Source organism: Sylvia atricapilla, chromosome 23, assembly GCF_009819655.1.
Source record: "Sylvia atricapilla isolate bSylAtr1 chromosome 23, bSylAtr1.pri, whole genome shotgun sequence".
NCBI lineage: Eukaryota > Metazoa > Chordata > Aves > Passeriformes > Sylviidae > Sylvia > Sylvia atricapilla.
The window spans coordinates 4,696,646-4,716,840 of record NC_089162.1 but is presented as its reverse complement, the minus strand read 5'-3'; the positions used below and the strand labels follow the sequence as shown (position 1 = coordinate 4,716,840).

General features: G+C 47.9%; 1 protein-coding gene across 5 annotated transcripts in view; it reads left to right on the top strand.

Annotated features, from left to right (window-relative positions):
* ARHGEF12 (Rho guanine nucleotide exchange factor 12) overlaps window positions 1-18,146 on the top strand; it is a 75,125-nt gene extending 56,979 nt beyond the window's left edge. For all 5 annotated transcript variants that reach the window (XM_066334700.1, XM_066334699.1, XM_066334703.1 and 2 more), the window contains 20 exons: window positions 551-763; window positions 1,132-1,261; window positions 1,594-1,629; window positions 2,219-2,373; window positions 2,924-3,070; window positions 3,770-3,855; window positions 4,653-4,778; window positions 5,676-5,790; window positions 6,639-6,739; window positions 6,872-6,949; window positions 8,185-8,260; window positions 8,680-8,847; window positions 9,353-9,440; window positions 10,160-10,249; window positions 10,397-10,473; window positions 10,821-11,048; window positions 12,918-13,379; window positions 15,074-15,396; window positions 16,284-16,356; window positions 17,275-18,146. In XM_066334700.1, the coding sequence (XP_066190797.1) occupies window positions 551-763; window positions 1,132-1,261; window positions 1,594-1,629; window positions 2,219-2,373; window positions 2,924-3,070; window positions 3,770-3,855; window positions 4,653-4,778; window positions 5,676-5,790; window positions 6,639-6,739; window positions 6,872-6,949; window positions 8,185-8,260; window positions 8,680-8,847; window positions 9,353-9,440; window positions 10,160-10,249; window positions 10,397-10,473; window positions 10,821-11,048; window positions 12,918-13,379; window positions 15,074-15,396; window positions 16,284-16,356; window positions 17,275-17,285 (2,783 nt within the window). In that variant the 3' untranslated portion in view covers window positions 17,286-18,146. The remainder of the gene's footprint in view (window positions 1-550; window positions 764-1,131; window positions 1,262-1,593; window positions 1,630-2,218; window positions 2,374-2,923; window positions 3,071-3,769; window positions 3,856-4,652; window positions 4,779-5,675; window positions 5,791-6,638; window positions 6,740-6,871; window positions 6,950-8,184; window positions 8,261-8,679; window positions 8,848-9,352; window positions 9,441-10,159; window positions 10,250-10,396; window positions 10,474-10,820; window positions 11,049-12,917; window positions 13,380-15,073; window positions 15,397-16,283; window positions 16,357-17,274) is intronic.
* Window positions 18,147-20,195: the final 2,049 nt, after the last annotated feature.

Sequence of the window (20,195 nt, the reverse complement as noted above, 5' to 3'; positions counted from 1 at the left end):
CTGAGAGGGGCTGTGGGATCGAATTTTGGGGGTGGGATTTTAAGGCATTTTGAGTTGGGATTTTGAGGCACTTTGGAGTGAGATTTTGAGGCAATTTGGGGTGGGATTTTGAGGCACTTTGAGGTGGAATTTTGAGGCATTTTGGAGTGGAATTTTGAGGCACTTTGGAGGGGTATTTTGAGGAACTTTGGAGTGGGATTGAGGAATTCTAGGGTGGGATTTTGAGGCACTTTGGGGTGCGATTTTGAGGCATTTTGGGGTGGAATTTTGAGGCACTTTGGGGTGGGATTTTGAGCCATTTTGGAGTGAGATTTTGGGGCAGGATTGAAGCATTTTCAGCAGGATTGAGACATTTTCAGCAGGATTTAGACATTTTCAGCGGGACTGAGGCATTTTGCAGCAAGATTGAGTGATTCTCAGCTGGACTGAGTGACCTTAAACGCTTCATTGTCAAAACCCCATTCCAAAGACTCACAGACCCGTTCTGACCCCGACATGCCGCTTCCCTCCCCACGTTTCCAGCAGCGCAGTGACAACTCTCTCTGTCCAGTTGGCAGGGCCATGGAGATGCAGAAGCCCAGGCACCCCAAACACTCCCCCACAGCCTCTTCTGTGAGCCCAGAGCCTCCTGAGTCGAGCAAGATGCGCCAGAGCGGCTCCTGCAGCGATGGCACAGACGCCTCTTACCCCAGTGCCAACCCCATGTCCCCCCTGGCCGTGGGGCCCTTTGCCTCCCCCGAGGGCAGCAAGGACAGTGACACAGGTAGGCTGGAATGAAGATGGTGCTGGGAACAGGATGTGCAGAGCACTGATGCAACGAGCCGGGCCGATTAGGAAACGCTTTGATGTCATTAGTGCTGCTCTTGCCGGCCTTTAATCAGCTTTTCCTCAATTAGGGAATCTTCGCCACGGGCAGCAGGGGTTGTTAGTGGGTTCTGCCACTGGATCATCCAGCAGGAAAAACCCACCAGGTGCCAGCCTGTGTCACCTGAAGCTTTTGTTGCTGGAAGATTTCTTTCCAGTCTGGGAGTTGAGTTCCTCCAGCTCTGAAGCTGGGATCAAGAGGCTCTGGAGATTTCTCTGGTGACCTCTGATTTGGTTCCTCAGCTCTGACGTTTATTTTGGGCGCAGGTTTGAAGCAGCCTGGGGAAGCCCCACCTGCCAGTGACTCCATGGATGGCACCCCCCGAACACCCAACAACACCTTTGAGTTCCCATCTCCCCTGGAAAACCTGCAGGAGGAGGAGGGAGAATCAGAGAGGTAACTCTGGGAGCCGAGAGAGAGAGGGTCAGGGAATCTTGGAATGGGTTGGAAAAGATCATTGTGGAGACTCCTCTGTCAGTATGACAGTGGCTGTTGAAATTTAGTACAAAGTTATGTATTTAGTGTAAAACGACAGTGGCATTGTTTGTGTTGAGTAGTGTTGGTAGGATTAGGAAACTTTGCTCTTTGCTGTGATAGAAAACTGTCAGGAGAGGGGACAAAACCCTGTGGTTTGGAGCTCAGATCTCCATTCTGGAGTGGTGCTGAGTGTCTGAGCAGGGAGAGATCCAGGCATGAGCTTCCCTGATGGCTTCTTTCCTTCCTTGCAGGATGGTTGACATGGGAACACCGAAGCCTTTTCGCAAGTGAGTGTGCTTAGAAATGTTTGAACTTGACTGAATTTGTTTGGATTTCAAGAGGTCATGAGGCAGAATTGCAGCAGTGCTCACTGTTCTGAGCCAGCACAGTTGTCTGCATGATCTTTTTTTCTTCAAGAACACATGAAATCAGACACTGGCAGCCATTTATTGGGCAGGTGGAGTGAGTCATATGCAAAAATACCCCTTTGATCTGGGAGTGAAGTGGAATGATTGCTGTATCCACTGATTTAAAGGGATGGGGGTTGGATTAGGGAGTAGAGATATCCCTATTTTCCTTTCCAACCTGTGTTGCTGTCGGCTCTGTACCTGCAGATAGACAGAGGCAGCAAACTGTAACCTGCCCTTTTCACTGCCTTAATATCTGATTGCAGATGATTTGATCTGTGTCATTTAAAGGGGGGTTATGAAACCACTGTCAGAACAGGCAAAGGGCAAAATCAGAGAACGTGCCCAGAGGTTCAGGCATCCAGCAGCCTCCAGCTGGGAGGCACAGTGTGTTTGTAAAGCTGATTTTCGTACTCAGCTTCTCCCTGAAATGGGAATTGTCTCACTTTTTTCTTTCTCCTCCCATCAGGATGGACAGTGTTGGCTTTGCAGATGTGCAGAGTGAGGATGAGCTCTATGACTTCGACATGGACACAGACCCTCCCAACTGGCAGCAGCTGGTCAGCAGGGAGGTGCTGATGGGGCTCAAACCCTACGAAATCAAGCGTCAAGAAGTGATCAATGGTGAGAGGGAGGTTCTTTCCTACCTGGCCAAGCTCAGAGTTGAAACCTTCCCCTGGAGCTTTGAAATTCTTGAAATTTACAGTTGGGTCTTCACTGAGTTTGTGGAGTAGTGGCTGGAGAATTGTAGAACTTTTGGTGTGAAGAGTTTTTAGATGTGAAACTCATGCTTGCTCCTGGGAAATTACCTGAGGTGAGATTGATCCAGTCCTTAGAGGAGAAATAAACAACATCAAGTGGTCATTAAACAATATTAAGGCACTGAAAGGCCGGTTTTTATGATGTTCTCTGAAAGAAAAGCAGAAAAGCTTGGCTTTTTTGGAAAGCAGGCGATGGAAACACCACTCCCAGACTTCAGATTTGAGCTGCAGCTCCTGCAGAAATCTCTGTGTGGATTCGTGAGCTCAGAGCTCGCTGTTGGTTTGGGGTAAAGGACAGAATTTTACAAGCCATTCAAACACAGGATTTTTTTGGAGGGAAATGCTGCTGAGGGAGCTGTTCTGAGCTCACCTCTGGCCCCACAGCTGCAATCCTGCTCTCTCTGTCCCCCCAGAGCTGTTCTACACGGAGCGAGCCCACGTGCGCACGCTGAAGGTCCTGCACAACGTCTTCTACCAGAGGGTCACCAGGGAGGGCATCCTCAGCTCCAGTGACAAGAGGAAAATCTTCTCCAACCTGGAGGACATCCTTGGCCTGCACGGTAGGAGCAGCTGGATGCTGCAGTTCTGGCTTCCACGGCTGGAAAACGGAAGCAAAGGGAACGTGAGGCAGCTTCACTCAACGCTTGAGATAAAACAGAATTCTTCAGGACACTGCCCTGGGGCTGCTTTTGCTCACACTTGTTCCATTTCTGATTCACAAATCACGTTTCTGATTCATATTTTGATAAGGAATCCTGTGTCCAGTGTTCCCTTTTCCTTATCAGTGTTGATTCTTGTTGATAAAAGGAAGGAGCTTTGTGGGCCAGCCTTTGAGATGGTACAACTTGAAGAGAGCAAAAAGCAGATTTGTAAAGGTTGATGTCTGTTTTTCTGACTCTTCCTCGTTGTTTGGGACTGCTCACAACAGGAATTTCAGCCACTGAATAACCAGTCGTGTGGTTTTGTGGCTTCTGTATTATTCCTGTTCACAGAAAAATGAGATTGAGCCTCAGAAAAGATAAGTTTGGATTAGGGGTCGTTTGGAGATAGGTGAAACACAAATGCAAAGGAGTTACATCACATTGTATTAGTTATTCTAAATTCATTGAGTTGCAGGATATTGTTTCTTGGCTAATGAAAATAATTTCAAATCTAATCTTCTCCTAGAACAGCTTTTATGTTACATGCTGAGAATTAAGCCAGCAATTTGATCACTATCAACAAAATTCACCTTTTTTTTTTTTCCCCTTGTTTTTAAGTTGCACTGAACGATCAGATGAAATCTGTCCGAAAAAGGAACGAGACTTCTGTCATTGGCCAAATTGGAGAAGATTTGCTCTCCTGGGTAAAATTCCTTTTAATATTTCTTAATATTTGAAAAGAATGTGCCATGGAATGACCAATAGAGGCAGAGGTTGGAGGAGATAATTCCCAGCAATGGGAACTGAAGGGCTGGGAGTTCTGGAGCCAAAACAGAGCTGGAGGATGAGGGGAGGGAAGGAAAGCAGGAAAAACTCAGAGGATTTGCATCTGACTGGAGATAAGAGTCATTTAAGGCACAGGAATAATTTCCTTAGGATGTGTGGGTAGAATAGAAAGGTACTTTTGGGTACATAAAGGTGAGAGTGGGATTTTGTGAAATGTAGTGGCACGATTTATTTCGGTAACACTGAAATGTGAGCCTGGTGTTGCCTGTGGTGCAGTTAAAAGATGGTTAAAAATACTGATTTCTAATCTTAGGATGTATAAATTGGGAGTTTATAGTGCTGTTGTAGGCTTCACATTTGAGCTCTTTATGGAAAGATTTGGCTGCCCCATCCCTGGAAATGTTCAAGGATGTTTTGGGATAGTGAAAGGTGTCCCTGCCCATGATGAGGATGAGTTTTAAAATCCCTTCCAACCTAAACCAGTCTGAGATTCTGTGATGTGGGAGGGCTGGATTCAGGAGAACTGAAGAGTTTGAGATGTCAAGGTGCCCTCTGGGAAGACAAAGCCTTAAACCAGTCAGAAATGACTCCTCATTTTTATCAAAAACTCCTTTCTCCCCTGCTGAGCCCAGCCCCGTGTGGCTCTGCTGAGTGAGAGTGGCTCCTGCTGAGCTCCAGCCTGTCTAAACTTGGCTTTTTTGGCTTTCTGGCACAGTTTAGTGGAGCAGCAGAGGAGAAGCTGAAACTTGCCACTGCCACCTTCTGCAGCAACCAGCCCTTTGCTCTCGAGGTCATCAAGTCCCGCCAGAAGAAGGACTCACGATTCCAGACCTTTGTGCAGGTGAGCTTCCCACAGGGCTTGGAGTTTTCCACCAGGTTTTGAGGTTTTTCCCACCAGGTTCTGGGTTTTTTCCACTAAGTTCTGAGTTTCTCCACCAGATTTTGAGTTTTCTCCCCGAAGCTTTAGAGGTTTTTTTTCCCCTAAGCTCTGAGTTTCTCCACCAGGCTCTGAGTTCCACCAGGCTTTGAGTTGCCTCAGCACAGCCCAATGAATCCTCCTAGATAAAAGTTCTAGATAATTAATGACATCAATTAATGACCTCATGCCTAGGGCTGCCTTCAGCTGGGGATCATTCCCAGCACTGCATTTATCTCTGCTGGTGGTTTCTGGAGGGAGGAGCCCTTCAGCTCTGGGCAGGGCAGCGCACGCTGTCCCAGGCAGGAGGTGCCACCTCCCTCGGGGTTCCTGCTGCCCAGGGATGCCAAATTCCATGGGGCAGAGGGCTCAGAGTGCCAGGGGCACAGGAGACAGATGTTGCTCTGCCTGCCAGGAGTGAGGTTTGGGTCCTTGTGGCATTTGCAGGAGAACATTTTCCAGGCTGGGAGGAGCTCTGGGAGCACGAGGGGAGATGATCCGGCCAAAAGTCCTGTGCTTTGCTGTGGTGTGAGAGCCCAAACTGATCCCTGGGTGCTGCTGACTGAGATGGATTGGGGATGGGCCCGTGGGGAGTAATGAGGGGAGGAAGACACTGCTGCTGTGATGAGCTTTTCCTCCGGGTAATTGCAGATGGAGAGGGGATGTGTTGTCTGGGTGATAGATCTTGGCATCTCTCGTCTTGTATTTAATTACTGGGAAGTGAAGTAATAGATGTTTAAGTGATGAATAGATGTTGTGCATTCAGGTAATTATGGCCTTAATAAAAATGACAAATGCAGATATTGTGCTGTTGAAATTTAGGATGCTGAGAGCAATCCCCTGTGCCGGAGGCTGCAGCTGAAGGATATCATCCCCACGGAGATGCAGAGGTTGACTAAATACCCCCTTCTGCTGGATAACATTGCTAAATACACAGGTAAAGCCTTCCCACTGAGGTTTGGGCACCCACCTCACTCAGCAAGGTTTTTTTTTTTTAGGTAAATGTGTTAAATAACACTTTAATTTTATCTGCCTCTCTCTGTTTTCATTGCGACCTCACTGCTGCCTTCTGCACGTGAGGTGTAAAATAATAATAATAAAAATAAATTAAAAAAAATCAGTGCTTGTTGCTCCTTAGGAAAATAAAGAGGAAATTCAGTGTGAAATAAAAATAAAAAGGAAATTTAGTGTGGATCTGTCAAGCCTCTAAAGCAGCACAGAAGGTCCTCATGCTCCTGCAGAGGGTGGGCTTTAATTAGGATGTGTTACACTGAAAGATACTTTCAGCACAACAGGTAAAAACGTGATAAATAACAGCACAAAATGCCTTCCCAGCTTTACTATCTGATACCTGCTGCAGAGTAATTCCATTACTCATAAAAATAGACTGCAGCTACAAGTTCCCTCTAATCCTAATTAGGAAAGCATGCGATACTCCATTATCTTTGATGTACTGGTTTATGTTCCTGTTAACTGAATTCTCAGTGTGGCTGCTGCTGCTGGTGAGGATTGATGGCTGTGCCTGTGCTCTTAGTAAGGATTTGGGGTTTCTCAGATTATTGGGAGTATTTGTCACAAGGCCCTAAAAAAGGGCAAGTAACAACTGAATTACGTGCAACGATCTGCAGGTCAGAGCGAGTTCTCTCCTGTCACAAATCTCATTTGGTTCACTCTTGAGTGCAGTGCTTTTGTTGATAGGCTTCTCTGTGAGTCTGACCCCTCTCTGTCCAGCCTGAGGTCAGCTGACTGGCCAGACCTTGCTCCCACTTGCCTTTATCCTTGCAGAGCTGCCTGAGGAGAAGGAGAAAGTCAAGAAAGCAGCAGATCACTGTCGGCAGATCCTCAACCACGTGAACCAGGCTGTCAAAGAGTCAGAGAACAAGCAGGTGGGAGGGGCAGGGGGAACATGCAGGGCTGGGGACAGCAGTGAACCTGCACTCTGGGGAGTTGTGCTGCTCCAAGTGACCCTCTCCCTGCATTTCCTGCTCCAACTGACCCTCTCCCTGCATTTCCTGCAGCATTTGGAGGATTATCAGCGCCGACTCGACCTCTCCTACTTGAAGCAGTCAGAGGATCCCATGATGGATGAGTTCAGGGTGAGTGGCAGCATTAAAAGCAGCCCTGGGTGGACTGAGTTTGCACCCTGCCGTTCACTTGGGGCTTCTTCCGATGCACAATCAAGTGCTCTTTGGAGATAAACATTTCCATAGGAAAATGAAAACAATTAGTCTCGGAAATGGGAGTTTTGCCACCTTCCTGAAGATTTCTGTGGCTCCAACAGCCCAGTTCTGCACATCATGGTGCTGATGAGGCTTGTCAGCTCCGTGCAACAAACCTTTATGGCCTGCAAGCTCAAGCACTGTGTCCCAGAAGAGATGCCTGATGGATAATGAGATTATTTTGGATATTTATCTCATGTGAGTGCGTGTCTTAGTGATGCTGTTGGAACTGGAGAGGCCTTGGAGAGCCCTGAGGTGTAACAGTGGCATTGGCTTTAAAAGGAGAGCTTGTACAAAAACGTGGGAGATCCACATAAATAATATAAAATAAAGCCAAATAAAAAAATATATATAAATAAATTAAAAATTAGAGCCAAATAAAACCTGAAGTCCAGTATTAAAAATACTCTGTTTCACGGCTCCTGTAAATCCCTGCAGTTTTTGAGGAGGCTGGTTACTTGCTGGTTGCTTCCCCATCTCCCTCAAAGTCAGTGTGAATCAAAAAAAAAACCCAAAAAAATCTTCTTTTCTATAAAACTGTGTCATGTATCCTTCCCCAAATCAACTGCAGCGAGGAAAGGAAGAACTTCCTGGCAGCTCCCAAATCTCGCTGTCATTGATTGCAGACTCTGAGACTTGGAAGGGATGAATTGTGAAAATTGTCACTTCTGCTTGCCTGCAGATCTAAATGTCACAGGCACTGAAGTGCCTGAAGAATCCATTGACATTACAAATGCTGTCAGATCATGGGGCTGATTTGTAAATAATTTGTCGGCACACTTGACTTGCAAATGGAGTGCTGCAGCATTAATCAGTTGTAATGCTGGAGCTGAACGTGGGGTGTTGGCAAAGCTCCTCCCAGGAGACAGGTGACATCCTGATGCCCCTGGAGCACGACTTGGTGGGAGAATTCCCCGTCCTGTGACGCTTGGCATGCAGAAAAGAGATCCAACAGCATCTCTGACGAGGTTTTGGGTTCCCTGCTCTGTGTTTCTTTTCTCTGGGTTTAGCTTAGCTCCAAACTGGAGTCCCTCTGGCATTCCTGTGTTTTAGCATGACTTCCTTCCATAGAAATTTGTTTTGTTTTTCCTTTTCCTTTCCCCTGGTGACAGAACCTGGATCTAACAAAGAGAAAAATGCTCCACGAAGGGCCCCTGACCTGGAAAGTGAATCGTGACAAAACCATCGGTGAGTCTGGGCCCTCCCCTCACTGCCCTGGCTTTGGGTGAGTTTGCTGGGAAGGAGAGGAAGGAAAAAGCTCTGCTGCAACTCCCAATTATGCTTCTTACTGCCACCTCTAATAATGCCTGCGTGCTTCTCTGAGCTGATTAAATTACTCTTGTCAATTCTGAAATGTGCTGGAGTATCATTAGGGCCACGCAGGGACACAGCAGTCAGTCATGAGCTGATCCAATTCCATCTGTAGCTTTCTGCTGGAGTTTTCACGGGGAAGATTTGCAAGCTTTGCCTGGAATGGCACAGCACTGATTGCTGCCTCTGCATGAGTAATCAGAAATGCAGCTTTCTGCTTTCTGATGGGAATCTTTTAACTCATTCTGAGCCTTTTCTTTGGTTTTTTATTTTATTTTTTTTTGCACTCTGGGCAGATCTGTACACTCTGCTGCTGGAGGACATCCTGGTGCTGCTGCAGAAACAGGATGACAAACTGGTGCTGAAGTGCCACAGCAAGATCCTGGCGTCCACAGCTGACAGCAAACACACCTTCAGCCCCATCATCAAACTCAACACTGTGCTGGTTCGCCAGGTGGCCACAGGTCAGTGCAGCCCACTGAGGAAGCAAATCAGAGAAGCCAAAAATAAAGATTAGCTCAGTTGAGGAAGATGATTTTGTGTAGATTTTTCAGAGCAGAACACGGGAAACTGCGTGGGCTTAATTCTTGGTTGTCCAACATCGTGCTCAGTATGGATGAGCTGTTTAACTTCTTTGCATCAGTAATAGGCATTGCCTGAGTTTTAAATAGACTTCTAAATGAAAGTACTCTGATTGTGTTAGAGGAAAAGCTCTCTGGAAATTAATAGAAGGGGAAAGAGGAGAAATGAAGCTTTTTCAAAATGGCTTAAAATGTTTTTTTTTTTTTCCTTTGAGGGCACATTTCTTTGATAAGGCCAAGGTCAGTGTTTCTGTATTACTGTTAGAGAGTTCTCTCAGGGACTTTTTCCTTGCTTTGGCCCGGGGTTATGGCTTGCTTTGGGAGTTTTTTGGGAGGCTGTGTGGGGCCTGGCACCTGTCTGAGTGCTCCCTTCCCTGTGTTGGTGCAGATAACAAAGCCTTCTTCGTCATCTCCATGTCGGCGACGGGCGCGCACATCTACGAGCTGGTGGCACAGACTGTCTCAGAGAAGAATGTGTAAGTCCTGGGGTAATTCCAGCTGCTGCTGCTGGCTTTGTTGGACCTGAGAGGCCTTTTCCCCATGAATTCCCTGAGTTCCTTCTCCAAACTTAGCTGGAAGCCTGGTGGTCTCTGTAGGAAGCATTCAGAGTCCCTCCCAGCTGGCTCGCTCCAGGACCTTTCCTGACCTCCAAAATGCTTTTATTTACCCTGGAAATTCTGGGTTTTTTGGGCCTTGAGTGTCAGATCAGACAGAGAAATAATCCTGCATCTTCATGCAGCACCAGAGATCTTTGCAGGTTGACATTCTGGCATCATAAACACTGCAGGAATTCCATGGCTTTATTGAGAGAAACTCCTTTTCTCCTAAAGAACACTCAGGGATAAACGTGTTTATGGGATCTGTGAGTGTTGTTGCACGCATGACACTTCAGGGAGTGTGAAATAACGCTTTTTTATGTATTTATATATAAATTACTGGTTGATCTGACAAGTCCTGTCTGTCATTTCTGTCTGCTGAAGAGCATCCAGGTGAGCTGAGCTTTGTGCTCTGGTGATTTCAGGGTGTTCCTGGGGAGGGACTGAATGTAACAGCACTTTTTTTTTTTTAAAAAAAAAAGACATTTCTTCTGGTGAGAAAAGCAGTAATTGTATCAAGTGAATTCAAGAAGATCAGATAGAGAAATGCTCATCCTGTTCCACTTGCTGCATGGTTTTATTTGCTGTTTCTGCTGCAGCTGGCAGGACCTTATAGCTCAGATGGCAGGAACTGTGAAGATGGGGAGCAGCAGAAGAGTGATCCCACTGCCTCAGTCAGGCCCTGGAGAGTAAGTCAAAGCTGCAGGAAGAAAAAAAAAGCTGATTTTTTCTTTCCCCAGCACCCCTTTTCCTGCTGAAAAAATGTGCCCTCCAAAGAATGGATTGTCCCGGAGATCAGCCTGACTGAAAGGATGTGTTTGTTCTTCTTCCTGCAGAGAGGAGCGTGAAGAAGAGGAGCAGCAGAAGCTCAAAGAGCAGCATGACATTCCTGCCAGCAGCCTGCAAAGTCCAGGTAAAACAGGGATTCAGGGGAATGGGAGCAGGAGATTTGTTCCATGGAGTGCAAGATGTGCTCAGCCATACTCCTGAGGGCTGGGGGATCCTAGGGAGCTTTGAGATTTTCCTGGAAAGGGATGATTTCTTTACAAGTCTTTCAAAGAAGTGATGCTGAACCTCTTGGAAATGCACCTTTTACTATTTCCATCTGAGTAATAAACTGCTGGGAGAGTAGTTTTGAAACCCTGGAAAGAACTGGCCTTTTACCAAAGCCACGCTCAAGAATTTTAGTGTTTCCAGAGTGGAACTTTCTGCAGTTTCATCATCGTCGTTTCACCTGAATTTTTGTTTTCTGTCCTCTAGATAAAGATCTGGGCCTGGAATCTCCTTTAATCCTGAACCCTCAGTCCTCCTCACCCATCATGTCTGACAAGGCCAAGGTGGAAGGGCTGCTGGGGGCCGAGGGGCAGTTTGAGAAGGTGCAGCAGGCAGAGCTGGCCCTCAAGGACTCCTCTGCCTGCTATGAACACGCAGCCAGCAGCTCAGCCTCGGTGCCAGAGGGGCAGTGGGCACGGGATGCCCTGAGGAACTGTGAGTACCCACGGGCAGAGCCCCTGGGCTGGGGTTTGGAGGTGGGATTTGTTCAAATTCACCCCATTTCTGTTCATTATCCGTTCTCCCCGTGCTGGATTTCACACAGAATGCATCTGACAGCAATCCAGGCACTGCCCCTTCCCTGGCCTTCAGGCTTCTCCTTGTTTTTCTGGGGTTTTCTGTCTCAAATGAGGATAATAATGATTTTTTTTACCCTCCATGGAGTGCTTAGATGGCAGAATGCTGTCGCAGAAGTCAGTGCACAGTGCCATTGCTGGTCAGCAGTTTTTAAAGACGAGGCAGTCAGGCCTGGACTCATTTCTGTAGCACTGGAGCAGAACTGGAGAGCTTGCTTGTGTTGCAGAATACAATTTCCCTTTTTTTTTTTTTTTTTTTTTTTTTTTTTTTAATGGTAAAATCCTGCAAATTGTTAAGCTCACTTGTATCCAAAGCCCAGACTCAGATTTCCTGAGTACTTGGGAGGTGGTTGGGTCTAGATGAACACTTGTGTGTCTTGAGAGGTTTTCCTGCTGGACAGGTCATTGTTGGAAATTGTTTTTAAGGTTTTTAGTCACTTCCTCTGCTCTCCTTCCAGGGGAGGAGTGCAGGGCTCTGCAACCTGCTGGATCAGTGCTCTGGCAGTGCAGCTCCTAAATAGAACTCCCTAAAATTTGAATGAATTCATTAATCCCCAGAGCTCTCCTTGGCAACTCCGGAAGGGACACCAAGTCCCTCAGTTGTACTTGGAGGGAAGAGTCTCTGGAATATTTGCTTTTACCAAAATGCAGAACTCTCACATCCTTGGCCTCAGCTGCCTCTTCCATCTCTCTGTCCAAGCAATGACAGGTCTCTGCAGTCTCAGAGTTATCTCGGAGCTTTAAATCCATTTTTTCAACTTCTTAGAGGATTTAAAGTTCTTTTCTAGTTCTGAATATTGGACGGATATTCTTGGTACTTGTTTTAAGAGACCATGGCTAAAATAATCTTAGTCTGGGGGTGTGTAGGGACAGTTTTAGTGACCCCACGGCATCTCCTGAGTGTTGAGAGTTAAAAGAGCAGCTCTCCAACATTGTGACAAGAGCCTGAGCTGAGTGACAGTTCTGCTGTTTGACATCACAGCTTTTTTTGGGTGTTGCAAGAGCATTTTGTGGTGAGGAGGAACAATCTGAGGCTCTTGACAGCAACACGTTTTTGTTTGGAACAATATGTCCCTATTATGAAGTGTTTGGTTGGGATAATTTGGGAACTTAAAGGAATGTGGGTTGAAGTTCAACCAGGCATAAATTTACATCGAATTTTAGGGAAAACGTTTCTTGGATTTTTTTTTTTTTTTTCCTTTTGCTCTGTCATTTCCAACCTGAGTGGAATATTCCCAATTTCCTTGAGGTGGGAATCCCCTGCTATAACCACAGCTGTGAGCTCCTTTGCAGGGTAAAACCCAACCAACTCAGGATAATTTCTGGAGACAATTCCTTTGGTTTCCTCCAAGGAAGATGCAGCTTGTCCTGACATATTGTAAGGTAAAACAGGGGAGTATGGCTGCAGCCTTTAATGCATTTATTTTTATCCCTGTTTTTCCAACCCAAGAGCAAGGAGGGGAGTCACACCTCTGTCAGAGGGTGACCTTTGTGTCTGCTTTAATCCCTTCTGTGCTCCGTGAGCGTTGCCTGGGTTTGTCAGGTGCCATTAGTGCAAGGGCAGGATTTTCAGATCCCGTCACAGGAACGGAGATTTCGGGCAAGCAGGAAGGGAGGTGATGAGCTCACAGAATATCCTGAGCTGGAGAGGAGCCAGAAGCATCACTGATTCCAAACCCCGTCCATCTCACCCCGGAGCTTTTTTCCTGACCCTTGCCTGTCCTTGCAGTGGGGTTGCTGAGGCAGCTCTTGGTGCAGCAGCTCGGCCTGGCTGACAAGGGGACCCTGGAGGACAGACAACGCCTGCCCAGGTTCAGGAGCGTGTCCCAGGAAGCGCAGACAGAGAGTGGGAAGGAGCTGCAGCCCTGTGAGAGCCAAGCGCAGGCGGCTGGGGAGGACAGGAGCCTTGGCAGAACTGTGGAGCCCGCGGCCGGGCACAGCCCCCGGACTGCAGCCCAGTGCCCAGCCCCAGGGGACACCCTGCAGCTGCTGGGCCCCGAGGCCACCGTGCCCATGGACAGCATGACCCTGGAGGGCTCCAGCTCCGAGCTGGAGGGGCTGGCGGCTGACGAGAGCGGGGAGCATTTCTTCGATGCTCGGGAAGCTCACAGCGATGAGAACCCCGGCGAGAGCGAGCTGCTGGACAGGAAGGAGGAGGAGGAGGAGGAGGAGGTGCAAATTCGGATCTCAGGTGAGCCCTGGGCCCCCAGGATACGAAATAAAGATGTTGGACTCCAGTCAGCAGGCAGGAGAAATCAGAAGGTTTATTACAATTCATTCAGTCCATAATTTACGGTTCATTCGGTCCAAAAGTCACGTTGTTGGTCCGTATTGACACCTCTGCCATTGGCTCAGTGACAGAAACAGCAAACAGCACCTTTGTGTTATAAAAAAGGAATATTGTTACACAAGGGTGTTTTGGGAGAAGCTGTTGAAAAGTTTCCCTTGAGAAGAGCTCAGCAATTCTCAGGCTCAGAAAATCGTGGGTTCACACCCTGGGGTGAGGGCCTGGCCAGCTCCATTCCACGCTTCACCACTCACTTTTCTGGGATGGGACAGGCAGCCCCAGCTCCCAACAAGTCCTTTTAGCCCTGTGCAAACGTGGACCTGCTGAATTCCTCGTGTGAGGGAGGAGGAGCTGAAGTGCTGGGGGCACCCACAGCCTGTGGCAGACTGGAATTGCAGAGGCACCAGGCACAAGCCAAACCCTCAGTTGTGCCTGTCCCTGACCACTTCATCTCTCCACTGTAGGGACCTGGAGGGAAAAGGTTTTCCCTGGAGGAAAAGCATTTTTAAAGCCCTTTTCCTGATCAAGCTTCAGGAGAGAAACTCAAGACTTTTTAATTTTACACTGTCATAGTCTCCTGTAACCTCACCATGCTATGAACCTCTTAAAACTTTATTATTTTATTTTTATTGCTATTGCTGCACTAATTGACTATTTGACAGCTACCTGAGCACACCAGACTAAGCACAGGAGCTGAGGTTTCTCTCTCTCCTGTGCATTTTGTAGCAGAAGCAGCTGCTATCAGGTGGATTCAACACTTAACAGCCACACAGAAGTCTCTTATCCATAAATATGCTCTTATTTCAAAATTGGATTATATCCACGTGGATAAGCCAATTTGTGACTGCCCCAATGCTCCTTTCCAACTACATATTGCAAATAATTTTTCTCACTGAGACATTTTAAATTATTAAAACTGAGCCAACAACTCCAAGCATCTAATTTATTTGTCACCCCTTTCCACTGTTTACTTTTTTTAACTGTACAGGGACATCAAAATGAGATTGATCTGTTTTTAGTCAATTCCGAGTCTCCTGTGCTGGCTTTGCTGTGGTATTATAGAGAAATTCATTAAATAGACTCCTGTTGCTGGGTGCAGGTTTGTGAAAGCATTTTTCTGTCTGTAATTACTTTATCTTTTAGCATATCTGCAAGCTGTGCTTTAAACCTCACCCATCTGAAAGCATCCTCAGTGCCCAGGGAGTGGAGTTTGGGAATGAGGCAGCTGGATTTGTCAGGTGCCATTCAGGCAAGAGCAGGATTTTCAGCTATTATCACAGAGACTTTGGGCAAGCAGGAAGGGAGGTGATGAGCTCACAGAATATCCTGAGCTGGAGAGGAGCCAGAAGGATCACTGAGTCCATTTAATTATGTTTTTTTTTTTTTAATGTACAGTGCAAAAACCATCCCTGATCTCTGAACCAGCCGAGTCTGATATCCCCACTAATCCTTGGAGTTTTCACAAATGATTTTTTCTCTCAGGAGATGGGCTGTGGTGGGACATCCCCATCCTGTCTCTGAAAAACCTGCTCAAGCCCTCCCCAAGCCCTGAAGCTTTTTGGGGACGGCCGAGCGAAACCCCACTCTCTCCTCCGCAGGAAATTACTTGATCCTCGATGGATACGGGACAGTGCAGGAGAGCTCCACGGACGAGGAGGTGTCAGCCCTGGTCCTGCAGTGCACCTCGCACAGCCAGCCCCCCCTGGACTGTCCCCAGCAGCAGCAGCAGCAGCCCCTGTCCCCAAGGGACGCCCGGTCGGATGGAGGCAGCTCCCCGTTCCCCGAGGAGCTGCTGGGGCCGCGCTGGGCGGCGCTGGAGGAGCCCTGCCCCTTCCTGGGCAGCCCTCAGCTCCCTCTGGAGATCCGAGTGCAGCTCATGCAGTACATCCACAACATCCAGGAGGCCCTGGAGAAGCTCAAGGTGCGTTGCTTGTTGTTATTTTCATTGTTATTGTTATAAGGTTTGATCATCACCTGAGCGAGCCTTTCACCATCTCCATCCCCGTTGAGTTTTGGGTTAGGAAAAAAAAAGCTTTTAAACAATTTGGATGGGCAAGAACACAGCCACGTTTCTCTTCATCTCAGGCTCTTACTCTTGGAAGCCTTTAAAGCAGAATCTTTTTGCTGTTATGTGTGGTTTGATGGATCATGACAGGCCAATAGTTCTGCTGGAGCTGGGGGCTCTTTATTGCTCTGATTTTGGTCTGGAGAAGCTCCTGAGGGATGGGACAAGCCTGCAGAAGTGGAGTTATCAACAGGCCTGAAGAATGTGGATTCCTGACATAAAGATGAGGGAGAAGCTCTTCACAGAGAGGTGGGAGGTTGGAGTCCCCATCCCTGGAGGTGTTCAGGGACACCCTGGATGTGGCACTGGGGACAGGGTGGGCTTAGGGCATAGGCTGGGCTCCAAGATCTTTTCCAGCCTTGGTAAATCCGTGAAATCTCCGGTGTGCTGCTGCTCAGGGTGTCACAGATGAAGATGTTGAGTTGCACCGAGGATATCAGACCAATAACGAGGTTTTTCAGGCTCTGTATATTCCAAATGATTTTTGGCATGGGAAAACTCTTCTCTTCATAGAATAACTCTAGAAGGTTTGATGTGTGTGAAACATCCAGCAGCCGGCCTTTAATTTCACTGAAATCAGAATATTGCACCCAAATAAAGCTGCTGATAAAGGAGCTGAGGGGGGGGCTCACTCCAGCCTGGGTGTTTGCAGTAATGAAACTCCTCTCCTGCTGTCTGAACTCCCTCTTGGTCGGTAGATGCAGAGGCAGTTGAGTTTGGGGGCTGTTGTTGTTGTTTTGCAGGAGGTGGAGGAGGATTACAGCGTTCTGCGACGCCAGGGGCTGGCTGGCTCAGCCTCCACAGGAGAGCACTCAGGTAGGAGCCCCGAGCCCCAAACCAAACCCTGAACACAAAACTGAGTGCTTGAGCTGCTGCCTTTTGGGTTACCTGAAAACAGAGGCCAGACAGAATTAAAAGAATAAATTCTATTTATAATTCTATTTATGGAAGGGTCTCAGGGACATTTAGGGCAGACAAAGCCCCCCAGGGGCTGCACCCAAAATGGACAATGGTCACGGCTTTGCACACTTGGATCAGTTGGGGCCATTTGCACATTGGGGGTTCATCTCCCAATCCCAGCTCCAGGTAATGAATCATTGAGCCCAAGTTTGCTGCCCCCAACTCCCTTTTGTTCCCATCTCTGAGGCCTGAGGCAGTGAGGGCTCCTTGACTGCCAGGCCTGGAGAGGAATTGTTGTGTGTGCCCAAAGTGGGGCAGCAGCAGCTCACACTGTGTGTGGGGTTTGGAGCTCTGCACTAAACAACTGCAGGGTCACAGAGAGATAAAAACCACAAAAGCTCAAATCCTAAAGCATCAGCAGTCCAACTGGCCCAGAAGAGGTTTCACCCCCTGAGCAGCCCTGGCAGAAAGGTCTCCCCCATCCCTGGGGACTGAGCTGAGCTTCTCCCTCCTCTGGAAAGTTCTGTTCCAGCTGCCCCACGGCTTCACCCCCCTCCAGAGGGATGGGAATTCCCATAGGGACGTTCCTGGAATGCTGAGCTTGGCTCTGCTGGCCCTGGGCTGGCTCTGGGTGCCTGGGGCAGCTCCAGATGGAACTCCTGAAGCGCTGACAGAGGTTGGGAGGTGAAATAGGTGAGGCTCTCAGTGAACAGCCCTGTGCCTGTAGCAGCGGTCAGAAACGCCCCACACTCATCTCTCCTCAGTGCATCCCTCTCTCTCACCACCTTTTTCCCTTTTTTTTTTTTTTTTCTTTCCCCTTTTCCCCTCCCTCAGACAAAAGCTAGTCGTGTTTCCAGGAGTGGCTGAAGATTGGATGAAGAGAATCAGGACACAGCACCCGCTGTCTCCCCTCTGGACTCTGGGATGAGGGTTTGGAGCATCCAAACAGGAACCATTCTCTAGCAAAGTGGGCATGGGGTGCTTTTCCTGGGGGGCATCTGCACTATCTTGTCAGTGAGGGAGTCTATTCTATTCTGCTCCTCTCCTTGCTACCAGAAATTCTTTTTTTTTTTTTTTTCAGAACAGGAAAAAAAAAAAAAAAAAAACAAACCAAATGTACAGAGCTTTGGGTGTAGGATATAAAAAAAAAATGTATTTAGACATTTAAAAGAAAAAAAAAAATCAATGTATTTATTTGACTTCATTCCGTGTATCAAAAGCACATTTTAATTTTTTAATCTGCCTTTTTTTTTTTTTTTTTTTTTTTGGTTCTGTTTTTTTGGGTAGTGACAGTTCTGGCCCCCTGCATGTGGCCCACCCTGCCTGGTGAGGGGACAGGGGGGACCTGTGTGCAGGAGTTTCCTCACTGGACTGGACTCTGCACTCCCTGCTGGCACTCAGACTACCAAGAGCTACTCATGAAGGTGTTAGGATGGAATTTATGGCTGGAATTTGTCTGTATCCAACCAGCTGCATGGGAATTGCTCATGTTCACCACGTGTGGAAGAGGAATTTTCCATGCACTAAACAGCCAGGCACTTGAGATGGGCAAATTTTCCTTTTCCCCTTTCCCATTCCTTTGCTGGGAGAGGAGAAAGAGGTTGAATTTTGGGTTTTGTTGGTTTTTTTTTTTTCTTGACTTTGTTGGCTTTGATCATTGTCTCCTTTGTAAAGTGATAAAAAAAAAAAAAATACTTGGACCTGCAGCACTTTTGTAACTCTTCTCTGGATCAAAAAAAAAAAAGAAAAAAAAGAAAAAAAAAGGAAAAAAAAAAAAAAGAGGAAAAAGAGAAAAAGAAAATGCAAACCCAGAAGTGTTTCAAAGATGTGGGGCAGCTCTGCCCCTGATTCACTACTGAATGAAAAAGGGCTGCCATGGAGTTAGCCACAGGTACTGCTGATTATAGGGCCAGTAAGTTTTAGTACCTGAAGTATGTCTTGCTGAGGGCTCGGGGTGGGGTTTGGGGTTGTTTTTTTGGGGTGGGACTTGGTTTTTTTTTGTTGAATTTTTTTTTCTTTTCTATTCTTTTGGAAATGTTTTGTGCCAATGAACCCAAAGGGAGGAGGGTGACCTGAGGAGGGTGGAGCAGCTCTTGGGCACTTCCTCAGACCTGTCCTGCTGCTGGAATTCCTGCCAGGATGGGGACTCAGGCTGTCACAGGGCATTTCCATCCCTAATCCAGATGGATCTGCCAGCAAGGAGCTCTGGATCATGCACTGCCCCTCCCGTGGGCTTTGGGCATCTCCTTGTTTCTCTGGGGTTTTGTGCAGGGAGTGAGGCTGATGAGGGATTTGTCCTGCTGGGCACAGGGTGGCCCAGGCTGTCCCCAGTGTCCCTGCACTGGGCTGCTCCTGTGGGGTGTGTTAAAACCCTCTCCCCAGGTTTTAAGCTCTTGAAGGAGGTCAAACTGAGCGTCCTGCTCGTCCCATGGATGGTCAGACCAAACCTGCCTTTGCTCAGTGCCAGGATCCTCCTGCTCCTCTAAAACATTTTCCCTTCAGCTGAGGCAAGAAATCACCTTTGTCCCTTGTCAGAGAAATCCCAGCTCTTGTTCTTCCCCCCCAAAAACCCCGTGGGGATGAGTTCAGGTGAGAGGAGAGGGAGAGGAGGTGATTTTGGGCTGGGAATTGCAGCCCTTGGAAGGCAAGGAGGAATTCCTGTTGTTTGAAGAGCCATGACCACTGCCAGCACCAGCCACAGCCTCCTGCAGCCTGCCAGGAGCTGCCTGGGGTTTTTTTTTTTTTGGGATGCACCAAGGCCTGTCTCCTGTTGTGTGGGATTATTGTCAGTATTAACCCATCTTGGAGGGGCTCTCCCCTCCTCACTCAGCCCCACAATTCCCTGGTTACAAACACCCAAATTCCCTCTGAGAACCCCCAGCCTGGAATGCTGCCATGGATGCTGCCAGGAAGAGAACTGGCCAACAGCCACACGTGGCATTGAACCTTTTTCCCCATTCACACTCCAAAAACCAGGAGCAGTTTCTGTGACCTCAGTGGCTGGCAGGAAACCATCCCCGAGCTCCAGAGCAGAGGGAGCTCAGTGTGGCTTCAGGAGAATGTTCTGGATGAGCAGCTGGGGCTGGGGAGGTCTGGCTGTTCCCTTTGCTCATGGCTGAACACAAAATCCCTCGTGGGGGCTCTCTCCAGTCGGCCAGAATTCCAAGGTCTGGGGTGGTTGTGGCAGCAGTGAAAAGCTGGGAATGCCGAGTTGGCTGTGAATTCACATTTTTTGCCTGCTGGAGTTTGGGTTTTCCCCGTCAAATCCCCGAATTCTTCACTCCAGAGGTGAGGGTAGCTGTGTCCCTGTCACTGCCAGGGTGCTGAAGGAGAACAATCCCTGCTCAGTGCCAAGCTGGGGGTGCCACAGGAGCCCATGGAGCAGCTCCAGGGCACTGCAGGGATTCAGGAATGTTCAGAGCCCCCCTCTGGGCTCTGTCCTGGCTGTGCTCTCAGCTCTGGATCCCCCTCACACACAGGGAGATGCTGGGACAGGGAATTCCTTTTCCCACATCTGCTGCACACAGACCTCGGGCTGGAGCTCAGCTGCACTATTCAGGATTCCCATGGTTTTTTTTTTTTTTTCCTCCTTTAAGCCATAAGATCCCCCTTATTTTAAAATGAAATTCTCATTTTCATTTACCCCTGCTTGGTGATGGGTTGGGCATTCCCTTATCCAAACGATTTTCTGGAGGTTTTTTTTTGTCCCAGCCTCTCATCCCAAAAATATTAATTTTTCCCCCCTCCAAATAGAA